This window comes from Lycorma delicatula, chromosome 5 (genome assembly GCF_047948215.1).
Source record: "Lycorma delicatula isolate Av1 chromosome 5, ASM4794821v1, whole genome shotgun sequence".
NCBI lineage: Eukaryota > Metazoa > Arthropoda > Insecta > Hemiptera > Fulgoridae > Lycorma > Lycorma delicatula.
Genome location: NC_134459.1, coordinates 58,896,671 through 58,915,721, shown reverse-complemented (window position 1 = coordinate 58,915,721; position 19,051 = coordinate 58,896,671). Strand labels below are relative to the sequence as shown.

The 19,051-nt window shown below is 24.7% G+C and overlaps 2 protein-coding genes across 5 annotated transcripts in view; one reads left to right on the top strand and one right to left on the bottom strand.

Annotated features, from left to right (window-relative positions):
- Positions 1-15,622, top strand: part of LOC142324985 (uncharacterized) — a 91,539-nt gene extending 75,917 nt beyond the window's left edge. Inside the window, exon 3 of one of the 3 annotated variants that reach the window (XM_075366191.1) lies at positions 13,910-15,622. In XM_075366191.1, coding sequence (XP_075222306.1) covers positions 13,910-15,247 — 1,338 coding nt within the window. In that variant the 3' untranslated portion in view covers positions 15,248-15,622. Of the gene's footprint in view, positions 1-3,883; positions 4,315-5,745; positions 7,379-13,909 lie in introns of those variants that run through there. The other 2 variants (XM_075366192.1, XM_075366194.1) reach the window with 2 other exon arrangements.
- stac (C2 and C2B_Munc13-like domain-containing protein staccato) overlaps positions 1-19,051 on the bottom strand; it is a 352,276-nt gene that overhangs the window by 286,756 nt on the left and 46,469 nt on the right. The gene's annotated exons all lie outside the window — the stretch shown is intronic.

Below are 19,051 nucleotides of genomic sequence, written 5' to 3'. Positions count from 1 at the left end.
AAATAAATTATTTTTTTACTGAGTTATGTCACTGGTACAAGTAAGGCTTTGGTAAAAATAAATTATGTGTTGTTTAATCATTTATTACACCAAACTATAAACTTTTTGTGAAATAGATCTTAAGGACTACAAAGAAGTGTTGTAAGAGAAACTCATTGACAGAATAATACCGTTAAAAAAAATAAAATCTTTTAATTTTTTTAAAATAAGACAGCAGAAAAATTTGTTTAATGATTTATTAAAAATTACTATGAAAACAAATAAGGCCTATTCTTATAAACCTGAACATTGTGTTACAAAAAAGTAGCGTTGAGTTACAAAAACACAGTTCTCTTCACTGATTTGATAGAAATGTTACCTTTTTTTTAAATAAGTGACTAATCTTTTTAGCAAAGGTTGAAAATTCTAAATAAAAATATGTGGGCAGATTGATATTCTTAATTTACTAAATATTATTCTATCTGGTACATATTTATAGGTGCCAAACAATGAACTAATAGCCCATTGTAGGATCATCTTGTTAATGTCTTATGAATTTTCTTATATAATTTTTTTCTCTGTATGTTTTATATTAATTTAGTTCCCATGTGTAATGGGATCTTTTAAAGGGAAATAATTTTTAACTATGTTGTTTAATATTTATAGACTATTGTGCTTAGAAGATGATGAAACATCTCAAAACAACAATTTCTTATCTAATATGCAATATAGTAGATCTGTAATAAACTGTTGTATGTAATTTTTATCATTCAAATAGACAAATTTTCTTTTCTGATCAAGGTTTTCCCATGGTTTTCCTTAATTTTTCAGGCAAATGCTTAAGAAACTCCATTTTTTATTTATGGCCATTCCTGACATGATTTTATACAATGTGTAATATCATTTAAAAATCTGAATAAAGCATTTATTTATCATTCAAATACAAAATCAATATAATTTTAATAAATTAATTTATATTTCTTTCCATTATTTATTTATTAACTACATCCATTATCATCTTTTCATTCTTCACATCATTTGCATAAAACATTTGTTGAATGTGTTTTTAAATTATTTTTGTAAATCTATAAATATATTTATGTATAGATATTGATATTACAAAGATATTTTTTTAAAATTGATGGTTTGAAAATTGATTTATTTACATTATTTCCTTCTGAAAAAATATTATATAAGTTATTTTTACTATTCTGTTTTAAAATGGTTAAATATCAAGGGATAAACTAAATCAAAGAGTTTACTAAAAAGTTTACACAACATTAAATTCTGCACCCCCCCCCCCCACACACACACACACTGTTTAGTACCTTACATACAGATATAAAATATGTTAATTGTTATGATATAAACATTTAAATTTCAATAAATAATTCATATTTAATTGGAAAATAAGAAAGCAACCCACCCAAAAAAAAAATCACAAAAATATATTTAAAATGTAAAAAATATGAGCATTTTGACTGTTAAACATCAGCATCAGCAGATAATGATCATCATCTGCTGATGATGATGATGATTGTTAGACCATTCTGTCATTACCATTGTTAGCTTCTTTCTCTTTTATCCAGAAGGTTCTTGTTCAAATTCCAATCAGATTTGGTATTATTTCGTATGATGCTACAGATATTAACATCCACTTGTATTCCATGTATAAGAACAAAACATGTTTAATAACAATAAAAAATGTAGGAATTAGAATAAAATAAAAAATTAATAAGAAACTAATTCTATAGAATTTTCTGATGGTAATTATTAAAAACTGGAACGACTGTTTAGATTTACAGTATATTCATTTTTTTATCAGTTTTTGAATGTTTTCTTATTTTTCAATTTATTTAAATAACCTTAAAATAGCTACTTTCATTGTATTTAATATTAATTATCAAATTTTAATAAATATGAATTGTTGATTATTATAAAAATATACCAAAAATTATTTAATATTATTATTTATATTAGTTGTTTATAATATATTCAATAAAAACATTTAGCTTAACATTAAAAATATAATTTTTCATTTCCTTAATATAAACAAGTTAATCTCAAAAAATAAATTTGTGTAATTAATACCCATTATTGTATTTGAAAATTTATGAAAATTTGGCAGTAGTTTTTTGCTGAACTTTCCCAGCATATGCATAAAATTTAATTTCTTTACCAATACTAAAATTGTACATTGTTTTTCTCCTACAGATTATCTTACTTTTTTATTTAATAATTACTTATTTTCTTTATCTAAATAAAAATCAATTAAAAAAGTGTTAGAGATTGTAATTTATGAAAACATTGAGTGAGTTCAACCATTAGATAACTGTTAGGTTACCTTATAACTTTGTTATAAGGTAATAATTTTATTATTTGTGGCAATTTGAACAAAAAGCTTTATGTTTAAAAAATTTTAATTAGATTTTACATCTGCTGATAAAGGTTATTAAAATGTTTTCATAAAGAAATAACTTCATTAATTGGAGCAATTTCAGAGCTAGAAAAAAAAACTAAAAGTTACAATAAATTTTACAGAAATTTTACTTTAAGGCCTGGGCAAACATTATGACTGTGATAAGATTTGAAATCTATTTCAATCCAGATGATGTTTCATGTAAAATAATTTAAAAAGCTTATAAAAAATTCATTTTTATTGTAACAATAATTTTTTTAAATTATTTAAAAAAAAATGTTTTATAGAGTTATTTATAATAAATAAATATTTTAATCATATCAGAGCATAATTTTATACATTTTACAGTATAGATTAAATTAATTATGATAGATTTGCTATTCCATGGATAACAAAAAGGAATTGCTCTGTCATTTGCCTGGAAGGGAAGTTGTTATTATTTCCTTCTATGATTTGTATGGAAATCTTGATCAAAACAGCATTACATAGAACATATAAATAAGAAGAGCAATGGCTGTGGTTCAAACAAATATACAAATATTACTTATTTAATGAAATAAAATATAATAATGCAAGTAAGTGCGATAATAAATAAATAAAATTTGTATATTGTAAAATAATTATTTTCAAGGCTAAAATATTTAACTAAATATCTGACTACTTATTTACCTAAAAATTAAATTAAGTATGTAAAAATTTAGGTTTAATTTAAAAATTCATCAATAAAGTAATATAATTTCTGTAAAAAGAAATCTCTTAAATTTAATTTTAAACAAACAGATTATGAGACTATCTGTTAATTTATTAAAAATAGAAATTTAAGCATGCTATATTATGTTGAAAATAGTTATATTGTCTGGTTTGATACTAGTGAATAATCTGACTAGTGTAATGTGTATAGTGTAAAGCAATAAGTGACTTTTTTTGGAACAAATGTTATATGTTCATAAATAAGAATGAATGGATAAGTCAGCATTCTTAATTTATTAAAAATTGGTCTACATGAATGATATTTTCTGACACAAACAATGTGACATGTGATTTTCATCACATCATATTTCTACATCCTGAAAATTCATTCAGAATTTTTCAAATAATCCCAAGAAAATATATATGTATTATATTTTAGATGGGAGAATATATAGTATAATATATAAACATTATGCCAAGTCTGGCCACTGATTAAGATTCTTCAACAGTATCTGCAGTGATATTAATTTTTGCTAAAATAAAAATCATAACTGGTAAAATTGTCAATATACTAAACTTGCTTTTTTAGATAACCTCTTTATATCAACACCTGATTTTTTTAAAAAATTAGTGGAATTAATTAAAGTCAAAAAAGTAAAAATTGAGCCTGAATTTAATTTTTATGACAGAGTGAATAAATTAAATGGTAAAAGGATTAAACTGAAAGGATTAAATTAATTAATGTTTTATTAATATAGCAAAATGATTCTATATTTTATTTTTATTTATATATAGAAAGAAACTTTACCAATAATAGTACATTGGAATTCATTAAATAATGGGGATACATCATTAAATGTTGCTAAAAAACATAAGTATTTTAATCTTATTAAAAAACTATGGTTGAATTTTAATTTAAATCAAGATGAATCAGAATGTAAAAGAAGAGGAAAAAGAGATATACATGAAAAATTAGAAGGACATTTTTTAAATAAAGCTATCTTTATGAAAAAGAAATGTGCGGAACTGTGTAAAATGGCAAATTATCATGCAAATGTATCAGCTTTTCATGCAAAGCTTGCTGATGGTATTAAAAAAAAAATATTCTATTTTCCTGGTATTGGATACTTAAATAAAATATGCAGTAATGTTTGTAATTATATTAAGAATAAATTAAAAAGAAAAACATAATTACTTCGTTCTATAGTTTTATAACTAGGAATCACAGATACATATATTTTATTAAAAATAAAGTAATTTTTAAACTGTATGCTTTTCCTTTAATAGTAAGGAGAGTAGAGAGGATTATATTCTTTATTATGTAGAATATTTAATGCAAATATATATATATATATACATATAGTGAACTACATTTCTATCCTTTGATGAGTAAGAATGTCATCATAGAAAGTAACAAATGTTTCAGGCTACAGACATCTACAGAACCGAGAAAAAAACTTTTCCCTAAAATATTATTATTTATTCAAAATATTAATTTAAAATGTGTTTTAAGTTAATAGAATTTAAGTTGGGTAAGATGGTACCCACATGTAGTGTAGGAGTAAGGATGTCGTAGTGCAACTACGACTCTATAAAACCTGTTAATTCAGCACACATGGAATGTCTCAAGAAATGAAACAGGAATGAATGTAAGAATAATTAAAGAAGTGTCTTTAATCATTTTGAAACCTTTAATCATTTTAATGATTTTAGACATTTCACCATTACTTTCTATGGCGTCTTAGTAGCTGTAGCTATGGCGTCACTTGTAGCTAATTTTAATTAGCTACAAGGGCCTCTTGCATTCCAAATCCTCAACTTTCTGTTTCATATATTCTGGTCTATCATGCTTTATTGTTTTTACTTTTTACAACAAAATTCACAAGTTCTGAAGGCCTTAATATTGCAACCATTCTCAGTAAGTGCTATGGTACAACTGCTTTCACGACAGTATCAATCGCTATTATTGCTAGCAGTTTTTTTTAATTAGGTAGACACATATTAAGAATGTATTCAAAAAGTGTAAATGACTTAAATCATCACTGTATATAACTTATATACATATTCAACCTATTCATATTAAGCCTGGAGAAGCATTTTGTTTGAAATTGGAAATTCCAATTTAAATGTTCTGCTGATGTCTAGATTCATTCTGTTTGCATTATCTGTCCTTAGTAAGCCAATAAAATTAATAGGTATAATTTTATTAATTACACAATAATATCTCACTCTAATAAATGTACTTATGAGTTCTTGGTCCTAAACAAGACAATAAACCCATCCTGTTAAGAGGTAGTCCCTAGAGGTCCATCCTTTTCATCTTTCCTTATCCTTCATTTCTTTGAAGAAGTATGATTATAATTAAATCAGTCACTATCCTGGTTCCATCTGTGACATCCTGTTGGCATCTTCTATTAGTCAGAGGACCTCTTTATTGATGTTCATTGTAGTAATGACTCTGTGCCTGTAGAACTGTCTTTTCTATATGAAATTGACTGTGTTTTCTATATGAAATTTGCACAAAAAGGTAAACTAGTGGCTGATATGCTTACAGTTAAGTCAGGCTTTCTATTATTCACAAAATATGTATAACCTAATTTCATATACTTCTGATTATTGAGTTCATAAAAAAGTTTTTATTTTATTTTTATCTATAGAAAATAATTCAGTTGGAAATTAAAGATACAGATGAAGATTTATTAATGACATATGTAAATAATACGGTACTGAAAATAGAAAATGCAATAAAATGTCTTCAGAATAATTTTATTTATTGTGAAGATTATTATACTTATAAAATAAAACTTTTATCTGAAAAGTTAAAAAAAAATATCAGGAAAGACTACAATTTATTAATTAATACTCATCGTAGACAGAAACGATCTATATTACACCTCTATAATGACCATGAACTAGGTCATGTAAATGAAACAATAATGGATATGTATTGCAAAAAGGGAAACATATTATCTTCAGCAGAATATCCAAGTATTAAAGATAAACAGTGGAATAAAATTAGATCAGTTATATCTGCTTTAAAGGCGATATCATTCATAGTAAATACTACTTTTTTGATAACCAACTGTACCTTTTTGTCTTTAAAGTGTGAGCAAAATCTGAATAACGGTGAGATGGCTGATGTGGGTCTTAGTATAGTTAATAAATTTAACAAAGAATTCTATGAAACTGAAGGTGTAATTTGTAAAATGTATTATCTAGTGAAAGACTTCTTAAACAGAGTAAAAACGTACTTTTATACAAAACCTTTGGAACTTTTATAACTATCAGTTACTCTGCTTTACAAAACCAAATATTGCATGTATAATATATAAAGAAATCATATATAAGTAGGAATCTGCAATACTTTAATAGTGTGTTCTACGGCAAAAACAAGTAAATAAGCAAGTCAAAGTATAATCTGTAAGTCTCTGAATTATCTAAAATTGTTTTATTTTTATACAAATTATCAGATAATTTATATTTTATTTCACTTACATGCAAAGTATAAAGGGAAAAGAAATATGCTAGTCATGCAAAAGAGTAGATTTCAAAATTTCAATAGATTTTAATGTTAGGAGTATGAATAAAAAAAATTTACTTAAGAAATTTTTTTGTTAGGACTTGTACATGTGATTAGGAGAACAATTTATCAATAATTTTAATTTTATGGTTACAGCCAAAAATTTTAGGGACTTGATAAGAATAAATATATTCAAAACTTGTTTTTTTAAATAATCTTTAAAGTAGTGAATAAACTAAGAAAAATGATCAGTCTAACAGATCCTTAAAGCAGATAGTAGACCTATTTTCCCTTAGGAAAATTCACATGCAATCTTTTGGAAATAAATAGCATTTAGTTTATGATGGAAAAATATGTTCTAGAAAAAATAACTTAAAACAAAGCTGTCACATGGGTTTTTAAAAGGATATTCCAGTAATATTGTTTTGATTGACCTTGCTGTCTGATTAGCTATTTTATGAAAATTTTTTTTAAAACAATATTTTGTACCTTGCTTCATGAATTTGTTAAGTTGTAAAAACATTTTCTCATTACTGTTATAAGGCATATTCAAGAAAAAATTAATATTAGCATGGTAAGATTATTTACTTTTACTTGTTTTTGACTGTTTAATAACTCTTGTGCAGATTCATTCTGAAACTTATGAAATTTATGATAAATTGACTCAATATTTTCTCTTCATTCTCTTTACTTGACATTAAGATTGATGGTATAATATATTTAACAGATATATAAATATTTGGAAACTTATTTTTTATGATCAACTTATTAAACGATACATTTTCCCATATTATATTACTTAATGTCTTCTATCTAAGTTTGTTTTATGAGAAAAATATAACATGCAAAATAAGAAAGTTTTTCATTTATGACAAATACAGTTTTAACTTATTTACTTCTATTTTATTTATTTGTTTTTATAATTTTTGGGGAAAAAAACAATCGTGATAAAACTAGACCAAATTATTTATTAAATTTCAATGTTTAAAAATAAAGTGAGATTCTGTTTGATGAAAATATTTGTTTGATAATTTTCAGTTCCCTTCAAATCATTAGCCAATTCCATCCTTTTTTGTTTCTTTAAACATTTATTTTTTTCATTTTCTACAGTTACTTTTCCTCACTGGAATGTTAGAGATGGACATTTTCAGAAATATTTTTTTAACGCTTTTTATATTTATAGAAATAAATAATTTGCATTCTTAATTATTTAGAAAAAATATGCATATATGTTCTTTAACAAACATAAATATCACAGTAATATGTTTGGGGTATTTACTCTATGTATCTTTGCTTACATTATGTTATTGTCTACAATGTACATTACTACTGACCAATATCTTTTTCTTTGGAATATGAAAAAAAAAACATTGCATAAATCACAACAGGAGTGGATACACAGCTAATTTATGAATAAACAAAGCAACTGTCCCAGCATTTGCCTGGGTGGATCAAGGTAAAGTGCAATAAAACCTTGGTCGTAGAAGCGTAACAAAATACACAGTTAATTATAAAATAAAAAATTTAATATTTTAAACTCCATATGATAATTAAAAATATAAATATATGAAATAATATTAAAGTAAATACCTGAAGATTCTAAAAACATAACTAATCCTGAAACAGTGAACCTAATGATATTCTACTTAAATATTCAAATCGGATTAAAATAAATAAACATTTAATTGGTTTTTCATTCAGATTCAGTAACACTACTAAAGAAGTATAATACAAGAAAAATGTTAAAAATAAAAATTTTCATTATAAAAATGCTTAATGAAGAAATATTACTTACTATTAAACCATTTTCCCCCTTAAAACTACTTATATCAGCCTGATTTTCAGCATTATCAGTGTCAAAATTAAAGCACCTATCATAGTGCTTCACAAACTTCAAATTATTATTAATGTACTCCGTTGTCACTAATTATTTTATTATCTGCTTGACAACTTTTACAAATCTTGCTGCAACTTCAATCTTGGTGGATACTTTTACTAATGATTACTCTAAAAATTAAACTGAAGCAACTTGAAAAAAAGTTACCTGTCTAGAAAAATAATTTTCAGATCTATGGTGATGACAAAAACTTATTTTTTTAATTGTATTGTCAAATCTTAATTATCTTACTTTGTTTTAAAATTTTACAACTCACATGACAGTTTTCACATGCCATTTTTCTGTTTAATCTTGCTGAAACTGGGGAGCTATACTCATATGCCTTTCATTTTAGTTTCTTATTCAAATTAGTTCACTCCATTTCCTTATCTTTGAACGATCTTTTAATGTCTTATGTGAATACTATAAAATGTTCATTTCTGAACAACTAACTGTTTCATAACAACATACCAATCATCATAAACAGTTTGGATTTTTTGTGAAATTCAACTGCAGAAACCTTTCAATGACTGAGATTTCAACAGTAGCAGGTTATTTAATAACATTTGAAAACACTTCTATTTCAGTTACAATGATTAGGAATTCTGAACAACTGTGTGTTTTTAAAGTCAAGTAAGATTCAGATGAAACTTTTAGATAACAAAAAGTAGGTTTTATTCATATTATTTGTCTGTTAAACCAAAAATGTTATTGTGGTGGAATACTTTTCAAACCCTTCCTTGAATTTACAATAAAAATGTAAAATTTAATTCTTTTGTTAATGATTATTAACATTAACTTGATCCAGATATTTATTTTAGAAATGAAGAAGTACCTTTGTTTAGTAGATCTAAGATTTATTGTATTTCTATGTTTATAATGTATTTCATTTAAATGCTAAATAATCAACATAGAACATAATTGAAGTATGATTATAAATTTTAAAGAAAAAATTAAGCACTTGGATCTAAACCAAATTTATGATATTACCAGTTTCTTATTTTGGTCAACATCAATTTATAAACAGGAATATTATTCTTCTTAATATCAGCATTCAGTATTATATGTGCAGTTATTTTAATAATGAAACATATGAGAGGAATGTAAGAAAATTATGCAAATATTTCCTCATCTGTGATATTTAATATAATTTTATAATATTTCTATCTTTCTCTTTCTCTCTCAAACCAAAGAAACCAATACTGTTCTAAAACATTTTTGTCTCAGAACAAATCATACCAAGCAGCAATCTTCCTTAAAATTCTTAGGCAGATTATTAAACGCTTACTGCAATTCTCAAGTGCAAAAAATCACAAGTGCACTATGCCAGAAAAGACCAGCTTCCTCAGACCAAGCTTATTAATTGTCTGTGTGGTTGGTCAGTGGTGTGATTATGGTAAGTATATTTTAAAAACTACAACTATCAATTATTAATGTTAGGAGAAATGTGAACATTAAAAAAACATTATCTATTTAATTTTTGTAACATTTTAATTTATTAGAAAAATATATATGTATATATAAGACATATATTTAGGTAAAATAAAAATGCAATTATTTTAATCTTAACCTGAATATTATTTATTTTACAAAGAACAAGCCTTTAATTATTTTTATTTGTAGAGGTTGCAGCACCTCTCACATGACATAAATACTACTGGAAGATTTAATCCTTTTTTGGAAATAGTTAATAAATTTATAAAAAAATTAAATGCAGAAGAAAAATTGATAAATAATCAGTATGTTATCCAAAACACATTAAAAAATAAAGAGAAATTTTTTATGAAACATTTTGACAAAAAGGTATCAGATATTATTTTGACATCATACATAAGGCATCGCAGATATGAAAAAAATTGATGAATTATTTCTTCCTGAAATTAATGTGAGTGGAATATCATCAGAAAAGTTCAAGAAAACAATAAATACCATAACTAATATAAAAGAAAATTCAAAAAAATTAAAATATATGGCACTATCATTGTGGGCTTTATCAAATTATACTATGATAAGAGTAAATGGAGGGATGCCAGATTTAGAGTATTGTGAATCATCATTATGTAAAATAGAGAAAGAAGCTAAAAAATTGCGAAACATCAAATTTCTTTCTAAATATGGGATAATTTGTATTTTATGGAATTATTTTAAAAAATCTTTAAAGTTTTTATATGATTTCTTATTTTTTATCAATTAAATTTTATATTTAATTATTTTAATCTGCTACAACAAAAATTGCACTGGTAAGAGAATTTTCATAGTATGAATAAATATTTCAATAGTATGTTCAGTATTTATTCTGATTATTAATGTAAATTCACGTGTAAATATATAATTTAACTGTAATTAAAGATAAAAGTTATGAAAACTTGAATTTGAGGCTGCTTTCACTCTAAATAAGCTTCCTTGAGAAATTGGGTTGTTGTGAACTTTGAGATTTTTCACACCATTTGCTGTGTCGGTGGTGTTTAGACTGGGTTTTGAAGGATATTTATATATTTAGTGATCTGTTTAAAAAAAAGTGTGTGGTATAATTTGTTTATTTAGAATGTAGATTTTGTGTATCTGTATACTTCAAATTACTAAAAGGTTTCTACTTTTTGGCATTTAATGCTTATTTGTAATATTTTTAACATGAACAAGAAGAAAATTTTATTTATTATCAATACAGGATGAAAACTAGACGTGTTTGAGCAATTCAAAATATATAGGCAAAAAAATCATTTAGATAAGTAAATGTGATATATACACAACATTATATGCACTCTGAATACATTTCCAAAAACAAATATTATTAAAAATCTAATCTAAAACCAAACTCACATCTAGTAGTATGAAAACAGCCATTGTTCCCAGCAGAAAGCTTGATTTAGACTTAACTGACATTCAAATACTGTTTTTATAATTTAACATACCAACAGATGAACCAGTCACTACTGTTTTAAGCATCGATTAGTATTTTGAGTCAGTTTTACACCAGGGTTGTAAAGTTCCTTTTAAAACAGAATTTAGCCCAATTCAAGTTTTTCCTTTAAAAAAGTAAATATTTCTTATTTCCTGAAATTTTACAAAAATTTATTTCTTTTCATTTATAATTAGCTGCAGTTTCTGAAGAAGAATTAATTATTAATCAGGTTTCATTCATAAAAAAAAAGAATAATATTAAAATTAGTTGACTCCCAAAAATTAATTTTTTTAAAAATATCAAATTTTTTAATCAAATTGATTAAATTTAAGACCTCATGGGATTAAATTAAAGAAGTGACAAAATGAAATTACATTTTCATTCTGTAATACGTTTTATTATTTGTCAAAGCTAGCAAATATTTTGTTCCTAACATACATTTAAATAAATATATATTTTTAAATATAATTATCACTAAATATTTATATTGAACTTTTTTTATCCTGTTTTGATGGTGTAATATGAACAAAAAATTCTATAATTTAAAAAAAAAAATGTGATATGAATATTAAATGCTGATCATCAAAAAAATATTTCTTGATAAGTACTTCTAAATTTGATACAAATATTTTAATTAGATGAGATAAAATGTTAAATTATCAATTATTTAAATGACCTAGAGAGAACAAGATTAACAATTTAAAAATCTTATAAATCTTAAAAATTATATCTTGTAAATTTAGAATTTAATATAATGTTATTATTTTGTATATCTTTATTTCATGATTTCTTTTTTTAAACTTTATTATGAATAAAAGATTTGACATTTGTTTTGAATAACTCTCAAATACTTCAAAATAATTAATAATAACTAAATAATTAATATTAAAGTTAGGGATTATACCCAAAACTTCAACTTTAAGACTTAAAATACTTTACAAGAAAAACTAGTATAGTCTTTCCAGTTTTGTGTCTCAGGATGGCACCTAAGCTTTCTGAACAAGGTCGAAATATAACAAACAGGTAATTTTTATCAATGACAATTCCTTTTTAAAACGTATCTGTTATTAATGAAAAAGCAAATATTTTGGATATGATTTCCTGCTTGTGCTTACATTTTTCAGGATTCATTTCATTTCTTACACTCAAAATTAAATAGAAAACATGTAGAAACAACAAATACATAGAACAGTATTCATATTACTATATTAAGATATCATAGTATAATTATAATTATACAAAACATGAATAAAAATTTTTATGTTTAGTAACAAAAAAAAAAATCAGCCTGAATTATCATATGCTGTAGTAGTGTTATTACATTGAGCATGTGATCAGAAAATTAAGATGAAAGAATGATACTCTTAACAAATCATCTATTTATATATGAAAATGCAAGTAGTTGCATTCATTTTTAATATGTATATGTACATATATTTAGGTTTTGTAATTATATGAATTAAAATAAATCCAAGTTTTTAAGATTTAAAAGTATCAAACTAAAAAGTATTATTGACGTCTTCATAGGAAATAATACTACAGAATAGTCATCACTATTTTAATAACTGATTATACAATCTCTTTGGATCAAACATGCAGTTTACATTCACAAAAATGTAAGCTTAAATATCCGTAAGTTTAATACCCAGGGTTGGTGTACATAAATTAATGAGTAAAACATTTTATGAATGAATAATTTTTAGTATACTATCCTTGACAATGTTTTGTGCATTATCAAAAAACATAAATTTGGAAAGATTTTTAAACTTCTGAAGAAAGATATTAGATACACAGTAACAATACAAAAATCTATAAACAATATTTTAAATATCTTCATTATTACTTACTTTATTTATTTCTTTACTTTATTTATTTAAAAGCAGTAATCAATTGTTGGGAGATGTCAGATTTTAAAATAAATTTAATCATTAAAAATTTTTAAATAAAAAATGGAACAAGTAGTTTTCTGGAGGTCATAGAGCATTATTTGAATGAAAGCCACCTTACATAGGACCATAATTCATGGATAAATTAATCACATTAATACCTTTGATAAGACAAATATTCTCATAAGGATAAATCAATTTTTTTAACTGATAAATGCTTCACTTGCCTTAAGTAGTCTAAATAGTGTTAGTTTTAGGTTTACAGTAGAGATTATATTTTGATAAAATTTCAGTTACTGGAATCATGATTAAAAAAAAAATTAAAGTAAATAACTTTTTCTTTAATCAATGGACTATTATTATTTTTTTTTTATTTTTTAAAATAATTTTTAATTTAGATAAAATTAATGAAAATTTAAATGAAAAAAATTTTCAAAATTATTTTTATTATACTTAAATTATTCATACTTTAATAATTCTGTCGATAAAGTAGATATAATATTAAAAGTAATCATCCATTTCCTAACTTTTTTATAGATTTAATACATTTTCCTAACAATTTTTTTAATAATTGTATTACTTTTGAGTTCTACATAAAATTAATTTACAGTAGTGTTTAATATGTATGTGTGTGTAGAGACTGTATTCATGGTGTAATCATTTGAAGAAAACAAAGCAACACAATAAGTTAATTAATGGAGATAGCAGTAGATGGCAGCACCATTTTAAAAAGTATTTAAATTTAGCCGACGAAATCGAGGATAATAATGCGTTAAAAGATCTTAAAAGAAAAAAACGAACGTTAACAATTAAAAAAACACTTCAAGATATAAATGATATAAAAGAATTAAAAAAACAAACTTTACTATTAAAAAGAATAGCTACTAAAACAAGACATATATCAAAAAATGTTAAAAAAGTTATAAAACATGTAAGAAGAGGTTTCAAAAACCAGAGGAAAAAAAAATATCTATATTACGGAAATTATTTTTATGAAAGATGTTGTAAAACCTTTTCTTCCATAAAATATTATTTCAAAGATAAAATTAATATAGGATTATTTTGTAAATGTTTCTATTTCTGTTCAAATTTTTTTCACAGACTCTGTTTTAATTTTAAAAGAAATGGTTTTCCATACCCTTTAACTATGTTCAAAATCACAGCGACCCCGCTACCACAGAAGCCTAAATTTTTATGGTTTAGAGATATAAAATTTACCCGTAAACGTACAATACCTAAAAAGAAAATTGTTCGACTACAGATAACATCTTCAAAACAGCACGGAAACTTAACGGTAAGAAGTAATTTAGATTTTTTCTCAAAGCCAGAAAAATTTTATGTAAGAAATTATACAAAAAACTATTTCTCTAGAGAAGAAAAGAGGAAATATCAGACTAAAAAAAATTATGAGACAAAAATTAACTCAGGATCAGAAAAATATTATAAAAGCTACTGGTCTAAAGAAAATTATACCAAAAAATTTTACTCAGGATCAAGAAACTTTTATAAAAATTATTCGACTAAAGAAAACAAAAATATTTATTCAGGAGCAGAGAAATATGAAAATAACTGGCCTGTAAGAAATTATTCAACACAATTTTATTCACCAAGAGGAAGATCTTATGAAAATAATTTGTTTGTACAAAATTATACAGCACAATTTTATTCTGGAACAAGAAAAAATTATGAAAATAATCGGCGTATAAGAAATTATACTACACAATTTAACTCAGAAGCAAGAAAATATTATGGAAATAATTGGTCTTCAGGATATTATACAAAAAGTGTTTTCTATGGAGCAGATAATTATTACAAAAACTATAGGAGCATAAATTATGATATACCTAACAAATTAAGAAAGAAATATTTAAACAGCTGGTCAGGAAATTATACAATAAAGGAATACAGGAATGCAGAAGAACATTCACAGTATTACAAAAATATTTCAACAATTATACCACAAAATATCATATAAAGTATCAAAATACATGTTGAGTACTTAAAAAATATATCTTTTGATTGCCTCTTTGTGTTAATGATGCTACAATTTCAATTATCACAAAATTTAACTGGTTTAATAATATTTTATCATATATGAAAATATATACTTGTAATTCAGTTCCTAATAAACAATAAAATGGTAAAGAAATGGGTATATATTGTCACAAAATGATTGTTTTGACAACAGTTGCTTCTATGAGATTTAAAACAGTAAAGATTGAACTAAATGAATCATGTTAATATTACAATTTTTACATTCTTAGTTCATTTTCAGTTTGATACACACTACTATATTCTAAAGAAATGTACTGAAGTAATTATTGTATTTATTCACTTAAGTAAATACAGATTGATGCCGTTACAATTAGCTATTTTTTTAAAATTAATATTTTGGAATATTTTAATTGTGACTGTTCTCATAAATTATAAACAGCAAATTATGTTTAAGTATTACAATATATGTTACTTTTCATTGTATTATGAGATAAATAATTTAATCCATTAAACAATATTATCTATTAATTTCTTTTTTGTTCTATTAATCCAAGAAAACTAATTATGTGATAAAAAATAAAGATAGACTTTAATAAACTTTAGCTATAAATTCATGGGAAGTTGGTAACCCAACGATCGAGTACAATTGCAGGAATTTAATTAGGAGTGGAGTAGTCAAGTCTTCAGAGAGAAAAGTCCTGTACCATTTGTGTCTGCATTGTAATGATTAATGATAAATATAGAACCTTAACGGAGTATATAAAGATGTTAATTATTTTAATGGATCAAAATTCCAGGAAATATAATTAAAAAAAGTTGTACCTAAATATCTATCTTTTTTGCATGATCATATCAAACTAAAATAGGTATTAAAGTTGGATTTGTAATAAGTAGAAATGCAAAAGAGTCAATTCAAGGAGTTAGTGACTTTTGTTGCCCGCACTCATTAATTTTTTTATTGGTGATTTCATATAGCAATGGGAGAAGGCTATATGAAATTTCTTCTCTTTGAATTCACACATGTTTGTTGATAATCAAATGATTTTGGCTGACTTCAAAAAATGATCAGCATGCCATTTTTAATGTAAGTACAATAACAGGAGAGTATTATTAAAGATTTAAGTAAACTAAAATTTGGGGTCAGGCAGATGTGAAATCCAAGTAATTGTGTTTTAGAACAAGATCAAGATGTTAATTACATGGTTCGCTACCTCTCAATATACTCGTAAAGTATGAATCCCATAATTTTAACAAGAATAATATAAGGGAGTTTGATTGGAAAATTCAAAAACATGTAACATTTTGAAGTCTTATAGAAGAATGCTATACCAGTGTTATTGTAAGGGTTAAAACTTAGATTCTTATATTTCATCAATACAAAGTTGGAATCAACAGAGAGGGAGTTGTATTCAGTGCAGGACTAGGGACTACAAAAAGCATGATGAGATTTTTTAGCATCAAGGAGTGTTATGTGCTGAACAGTAATAATGATTAATAGAGAAAAATGGAAAAACCGTGCAAATAAAATTGAGCTTGAGAGAGTGTGAAAGTTCTGTTGAATTATATTGCGAGTGGAAGATGACAAGACAACAGAGTGACTCAATTTAGGAAGATATTAAATATCAATTCCTACAAATGCTTTTTATACATAATTCATTAATAACAATGACAATGATAACTTCTATAGTTAAATTTTAGAGAAATATAATTTAAAAGATCTTTTATTTTTGTAGTAAAGAATTACACAAAACTTTCTGAATATTATGGTGTCATTTTGAAAAACTGATAGATAACATCTCTTTTCTTCTATTTTCTAGTTTACCATTTGTTTAATTAAAAAAAGAAGCCAGTAATGAATTGCTAACCTTTTCTGGTTACACTCATAACTTTCATCGCATAACTTTATGCGATGAATTGCAAACCCATTATACAATGAATTTCATACTGGTCAAGTATGTAATTCATTTTTCAATTCAATCGTTTTAAACTTTATTTGTATCTTTATTATAAAATAATTCCTTTTTATTGAAAAAAAAAATCCAAATTATGAATCATTTTGCCATGTATGAATGTGTTACAAAATATCAACCAAAAATGTTCAATTAGCCAACTTCAATTATTTTTTTGACATTATATAAATAAAAGACAATCTACCTTTTGTGTGGGCCCTAATCTCAAAAACTACTACCGATTTCACTGAAACTTTCACAAAATATTATTACTGTCCCCCCAGCAGTGTTTATATGTTATTAGTTCCATATGTAAAGATCGTTTAAAAGAGATACTTTGAAAATTTAAAAACACAGACCATTATTTTCAACCAAGTTTAGTATAAATTGAATCACTGAAGAAAGAAAGAAAATTAATGGTGAATTAATATTGTTCAATTTAATGTTTCTGTAATATTGTAAGTTAGAAAAATGTAAAAAAAATGTAAATAATAATATTTACATACAAGACAAAAGTTTTATTATTTAAAAATAACAATGCATCCAAAATGACAAAATTTTATTCAAAACACAACTCGAGCCAAGAAATGAGAGATTACAGAAGAATTGAAACAAAGAAAGAAACAGAGCAATGAAATATATGAACATAACTGTGACATATATCATGGTTACGAGCATCACAATAATGTTAAAATTATGGATTGCATAAATTGGTGACACTTGATCGTATTGTATTTCAGTATAATTCTGAAATTGAATTTAGTTTGCATCCAATGGTTATTGTTGGAAGTTTGAATAAAGTTTTCACATATTGCAAAGCATTAAACTTTAAAAATGAAGCACCTGGAATATGTTGTTTGAATGGTAAAGTTAAATTGCCAATATTGAATGCATCGCCCGAACCATTATTCTCATTTGTTGCAGCTATACAACAAAATAAAAGCATTTCTTAAATAACATATGAAAATATAACACATGCTTTCAAATGATTTCATTTGATGAATCGAATGTAATAAATGGCAATTATATGCAAACATGTAAGATTCAATGTCAAATTTACCATAAAGGAGGCTCTTTGTTACCATTTCCAGATGCTGAACATAAATTTTTGTAAATTTTTTTCATTGGAAATTCAAACGATCAAGTAAATCAACGTTGGGAAATTAACAAAAGGGAAATAATTGAATCGTTGCAAAATTTATTTTATGAAAACAACAAATAGATTAAATTGTTCAAAACATCCATCAACCAAATGCCATCTTATTACTATAAAACTTTTATTCTAGTCGACAAAACATCTGCTGGGAAACACACAAAAAGGTTTAATGTTGTAACAATCGGTGGGTGTTGTCATTGTTGAAGAGAATTTGAATCACGCGACATCGTACTTCATCGTCGAATTGATAGTCTTCAGCGTATTGCAGAAACTCACCGCTCCTACGATGGATTACAATATGCAATATTATTCTGGCAAGGGAAAGATGGTATAATTTTAATATCAAAATGATAAAACCAGCAAATGTTGAAGAAACGAACGAAAAATTCAATGCGAATTACTATTCATACAAATTGATTATTTATGAAAATGAAGAAAATCACATTTTAAAATGTCGTCAATTATCCACTGGACAACAAAGTTTAATTTTTTGTTTGTTAAATGAGTAAATGGCTGATTCTCAAAGTATTTTTTTTTTGCTGATTTCATATATGTTATTGATTTTCTCTATCAGACTCAGTTGTTTTGTAACTGAAATTTCTTTTGAAACAAAAAATGTATGGTGAACATAATATGACAATATATTACATGCATTTTGTACTCACTTAAAATCTATTTC